The following is a 5,743-nucleotide window of genomic DNA, read 5'->3' as shown; positions in this document are numbered from 1 at the left end:
CGTTCCCTAGAGGAGTGGCCAGCCCAGGGGCGGAGCTCCCGGCGGTGCGGCCAGCCCAGGGGCGGAGCTCCCGGCGGTGCGGCCAGCCCAAGGGCAGTGCTCGCCGGCGGCGCGGCCATCCCAGGGGCAGTACTCCCCGGCGGCGAGGCCAGCCGAAGGGCGGCACTCCCCGGCAGCGTAGCCATCCCAGGGGGCACGCCCTCCCCGGAGGCGCGGCCAGTCCAGGGGCGGAGCTCCCAGTTGCGTGGCCATCCTATGGGCACGCTCCCCGGAGGCGCAGCCAGCCCAGGGGCGGCCCTCCCCGGCGGCGCAGCCATCGTAGGGGCACGCCCTCCCCGGAGGCGCGACCAGCCCAGGGGCGGGGCTCCCCGCCAGCACGGGCAACCCAGGGGCGAGCTCCGCTGCGCCATATCGGCACCATATGAGCGAGAGGAAGAAGATGAGGGCAAACACGTCATTTTCCATAGCTTCTCTCTCCCGGAACCAGCAGAAATTATATTTTAATGGGGGCGGTGGCCAATATTGGAGTTGGCGGTGTGCAGCAGCCAATTTCATGTTTTTCGAATGTCCTGTGGCCAAATTTCCCAAAATAAAATGGTTAAAGCTAGTAGCTCATAAGTTATTACTGAAGCTGCCCTAAGTGTCATTGTAGCCGCCTCGAATCTCGATCACCTAGTCCACTGGTGGAAACAGATATCACTTTTCTTGTTTCTTTTGAGGTCAACACGGGGGGAGTAAGGCCTCTCCACCTGAATTTTCATTCCACGGATGCCGGGCAAGCAGGAGGTGGAAGGGCTTTGGCGCCAATCCGTTTACAAAGAGATCATAGGGGGGTGAAGGCTAGATTACATGCTTAACACTGAGCTGCAATGTTCTACTAGCGTGGCGTTCTTCGGTGGGAGGCGGCAGCTCCAGGTTCTGACCGCTTCTTGGCAAGCAGCCAGTAGACAGCGTTGGTCGGGGGCAAGCCGCAGAACACAACGTCGTGCCTGTGCTTCCAGAGCTCCCAGCAACAGAGAAGGATCAGGGTACTCGCCGCCGATGGTGGAACGTGGGGCGGCGGGGTAGACTTCCATAGTTCCGATGCAGGAGCGATCGAGTTTGGCTGCCATCCAATTCGTCTCCAGAAGGACTTGGCAAACCGGCACCCCACGATGATGTGGTCGCCGGTTTCTTCCGCCTCGCCGCAGATGTCACAGACGGCATCCTGTAGGATGCTCTTGTGCCTTAGGTTGGTCTTGCACTAGATCGTGTCCTTGGTGAAGAGCCATCCGAAGAACTTGATCCGGGGCGGGGCGAAATTGCGCCAGACGAAGTTGAAGGGAGGGGCAGGTTTGGTCGCCGCGCATCGAGGCGATCGGAGTCTTCGAAACAGCAATGCCGCTCGTCTGGGCTGGCTGTTAGGTTGACGTCGAGGAGGAGCTGACTTAGCTCCTCCAGCTCTGCGGCGGCCTGGGTGGAGAGGCGGCGTTGGACCACGTTCCTGATCCCCGCCAGCACGACGTCGCGGACAGACGTCGCGTCCCCGTCCATATGGCTATGTAACGCCGGCATACAGTCCGCGAGGGGGACGTCCAGAAGCCATGTGTCTCTCTAGAAGTCGGTGGAGCTGCCGTCGCCTACCCTCACCGTCATCATCTTCTGGTACGCCGGCAGCAGCTGGCGGAGCGCGGTCCAGTGAGCCCTAGCAAGGCAGCCGCTCTGGTCCGAGAGCGCGGTCTGGGACGTCGCCCAGCGCTCCCAGGCGGAGCTGCCGGGGTGATGCAGGCGGTGTATTAGCTTGAGGAGCAGGGCGGCGTTCTGGGTCTCTAGGCGTTTGACGCCGAGGCCCCCGTCTTCTTTCAGCGCGCATACATTTTCCCAGGCGATGAGGCATTGGGCGTCGGTTGTGCGGTCGGACCCAGACCACAGGAAGGCCCTGCATTTGGCGTCAATGGCCGCGCAGACGCCAGGGGAAGGAGCATGGCGCCCATGGCATAGGTGGGCAAGCTACTGAGGACGGAGTTGATGAGGACGACGCGACCGGCGGGGCTGAGGAGGGACGCCTTCCAGCCGGCGAGGTACCGATCCACCTTGGCTACGAGTGGCGCAAAGGCCGACAGCTTCAGCTTGGTGTTGGATAATGGCAGCTAGCCCAAGGTAGGTCTGTGGGAATGTTCCTTGTCGGCAGTGGAGCGCGGTCACCAGGCTTTGAAGATGGTCTTCGGCGACATTCATGGTGTTGACGGTGCTCTTGGAGAAATTGATGGCGAGCCCCGTCGCCGCAGCAAAAGTGTCCAGAACCCTCTTCAGATGCCGAGCAGAGTCAGCGTCCGCTCGGACCACCACAATGGTGTCGTCGGCGTACTGGAGGACGGCGCATGGACCGTCCGAGAGTGGGTGTCTGATGGCGCGGTTGTTCTTGATCAGCATCTGGATCAGCGACGAGGAGGAACAGATAAGGCGAGAGGGCATCGCTCTAGCTAGCTGGTCCCTGCCTGAATGTGTCTAACGCCCAACGGCCCAAGTCCTAATAAGAATACACTTGGTAGACAGATGGAGATATTTCCGTTCCAAATTATTGGTAGCTATATTGTACTAAAAAAAAGCAAAAGAGCATATAATAATTTGAGACACTCTCTCTCCGTCCTATTAAAAATGTTGTTTTTTACTTTAAGACTTCTTATTTGACCGTTCGTCTAATTCAAATTTTTATATAAATAATAAAATAAATAAATTATTATTAAAGTATCTCTAATGATAAAATAAGTCGTAATAAAATAAATAATATTTAAACAAATTTTTTTAATAAAACAAACAGTCAAACAAGAATTTTGAAAGTAAAAAACGATATTTTCAATGGGACTGAGGGAGTAATAGTGAACTAGTGGGCCAGTGGCCAATATATACAGCATTAGCATAATTGAGGCATGGCTTATTAGCTTATGCGCTGTGACGACGTAAATTGCCCATGATTGACAAATTGGTCCTCAGCAAGCACGCAATAGCGCGACGCCTGGTCGTCCTCGTCAAGCCGACCCTCTTCATGTAATTAAGAACGTGTGGCATAGTCGTCTAGTTTTCGGTTGCCCATGAATCTCGTCTCTGTCTTTCCCTCGATCGCCTCTTCAGTCTTCGTGCATGTCGTTTGTACCCCGACAAATCAGCGATCACTATCTCGAGTACGTTCAACGTCTCAAGGAAACATATGGACGATCTGCTAACAATTAACGAGAAACTTTAATAATGATCATGATGTGTCGTCTAATTTGTTTTAGGATCGAACTTATCACCGTGCCTGTATACTTAACTCGTACGGGCATGGAAGAGAGCAATGCACCGTGGAAACACTTCGTTTTTAGAATCAGACTACGCACCCTGGTTAGATACGCTGCTCTAACTTGTACAAGCACGGGATAGATTGAGTCTGTCGCATCCCCATAGGATAGTTGTGATCGATGAAGGACAAAGAAACCTTTCGCGCTTGAATATTAGAGATGGATTTGGTTATTTCAACATATAGTTTGATTATTTAATTTGGTAGTCAATTATTTGATATGTTGAAACGACCAAATCTTGTACATGCATGGGAGTCAAGTATTTCTCCTCTATATAACTAGTAATATTATTGTTTCAATTTAACCCGTCAAATCAACGATCAGTATATATCTATGGTACGTTTCAGCGTCGTGAAACATATGAACTCCAACAAATAATGAGAAACTTTGTCACGTGTTCCAGTTTGTTTTAGGATCGGATTTCGCACCTTGCCTGAACACTTAACTCATACGCGCATGGGAGAGAGTATCAGACCATGGATACACTTTATTTCTGAAATCGGACTTGGCACCATGTTTGGACACGCTACTCTAATTGTGTACATGCACAGAAGAGAGATTGAGTATATATGTCAGTTGTAAGTGACGAACGATGAAGAAACCTTTCGTTGTTTAATATTAGAAATAGATTTGGTTAATTCAACGCATAGTTTAATTATCTGGTAATCAGTATAGATTTTAAGCAAATTATTATGATCTATTTAATACGGTGCACTAGTAGAGAAACGGCTTTTGATCCACTTCGAAATTTGGCTTTAGTCCCGGTATTTTTTGCGCCCGGGACTAGAGAGACCTTTAGTCCCGGTTTGTAGCTCCAACCGGGACTAAAGGTCCTTGCTCAACGGCTACTGCGGCAGCCTTTTGCTGCAGATGACCTTTAGTCCCGGTTGAAACTACCAACCGGGACTAAAGGTTAACTTTTACTCCCGGTTGGTCCCTCCAACCGGGAGTAAAAGTCTACTCCCGGCTGGAAGCTCCGTCCGGAACTAGAAAGGGACCTTTAGTCCCGGTTTCTGTCTTCAACCGGGACTAAAGGTCCCATCCTATATACTCCTTCCTTTCCGAGTCCGAGCCACTTCGACCTCAGTGTTCTAGCTTCATCGTCGGCCTCTCTTCTTCCTCATCGCCGGTAATCACAAGATTTTCTTCGATTCCTCCATCATTTCTTCGGTTGTAAAGGTTACCAACTTTATACTCTCATATTTCATCAGTAGCATATGTCATTTTGTGGACTAGATATATGTGATTTTTTATGGTGGAATTTTTTTTATTTGTAAGCCATTGAAGCTCAAAATCACTTTAAAGTTTGCATATTTGGATGAAGGAAGGTTAAAGTAGTTATTCAAAACTAGTATTCAGCTTTCATTTCTAGCATGCATAGCACACTTTATGGTTTAGAGATATATAGAATTTTAGAGTTTTTTTAATTTTATTTGTTTATAAAATGAGAATATTATATTATATTAAAAATGAGTATAGAGAGTAGATGGCAACCGCTTCTGAGTCCTCGGTCTCTCATCGGGTTCCAAAACGACTGAGATCGGACCTCCCTCTCATTGCATGCGGCAAGTGTGAGGAGAAGATTATGATGGAGTACCGGGTGAGGAAGGAGTGTCCCAACAAGGGCCATATTTTCTACAAGTGTCCGGATCGCAATGTGAGTTATTTTGTCGCATTTGATGATTATGGTTAATTTATACTTATTTTCATGATGATTGTGATTAAAGTTCTAATTTTTTGTGTTAATTTCAGTGGGATGGAACTGGATGTTCAAACTGGTACTGGGAGGAAAATTATGTTGAACACGTGCAAAACTCTCTTGCACAGGCGGCTACGGCGGCTGATGAGGCAGTGATCCTACGGAAGAAGCCCATAGATGTTGAACAAACGTATGATCTGTCTGTTTTAGTTGGGATTAGTCGTGAAATCCTTATGCTACTGAAGTGCATTTTAGCTTTAGTTTTTTTAGTGGTAGTTGGGATTGTCTACATTGTAGCGAGACTTTCATAAATTAATACCTTGTGTGATGGCATGCATGTCGTATAATTAATTAATTATGTTCTAGGTTTTAATATGGTATGTATGTCATGTAATGCAGATGAGCCGGCATTGGATGTACAATGCTGATCGCCGCTCTCAAGAATTCATTGAGGGCATGCATAATTTCTTACGTGTGGCCGAGGCAAACAAACGCGATGGTTTCATGTGCTGCCCATGTGCTATATGTAATAATTTGAAGGAATATGCTAGCTCAAGGAGTCTTCATTTACACTTGTTGAAGTCGGGTTTTATGCCAAACTATATTTGTTGGACGAAGCACGGAGAAACCGGAGTTGTAATGGAAGAAGGTGAAGAAGAATAATGGGACGATGATGACATAATTGCTGAATATGGTGCCTTCAATGATACTACAATGGGGGAAGCTG

The 5,743-nt window shown here is 48.8% G+C and overlaps 1 protein-coding gene across 1 annotated transcript; it reads right to left on the bottom strand.

Moving 5' to 3' along the window:
* Positions 1 to 1,593: 1,593 nt before the first annotated feature.
* LOC136465677 (uncharacterized) lies at positions 1,594 to 2,454 on the bottom strand. The gene is made up of 2 exons (XM_066464322.1): positions 2,135 to 2,454; positions 1,594 to 1,918 (listed from the first exon to the last, which is right to left on the bottom strand). The coding sequence occupies exons 1-2, from the start codon at positions 2,452 to 2,454 to the stop codon at positions 1,594 to 1,596; spliced, it is 645 nt and encodes a 214-aa protein (XP_066320419.1).
* Between the last annotated feature and the right edge of the window lie 3,289 nt (positions 2,455 to 5,743).

This window comes from Miscanthus floridulus, chromosome 1 (genome assembly GCF_019320115.1).
Source record: "Miscanthus floridulus cultivar M001 chromosome 1, ASM1932011v1, whole genome shotgun sequence".
NCBI lineage: Eukaryota > Viridiplantae > Streptophyta > Magnoliopsida > Poales > Poaceae > Miscanthus > Miscanthus floridulus.
The sequence above is the reverse complement of the archived record's forward strand: the minus strand, read 5'-3'. Positions and strand labels throughout refer to the sequence as shown.

Coding starts and splice junctions, on each gene's coding strand:
- LOC136465677 (XM_066464322.1), bottom strand. CDS start 2,454: ATGCCCTCTCGCCTTATCTGTTCCTCCTCGTCGCTGATCCAGATGCTG. Junction 1,919..2,134: donor TTCCCACAGACCTACCTTGG/GCTAGCTGCCAT, acceptor CGCCAAATGCAG/GGCCTTCCTGTGGTCTGGGT.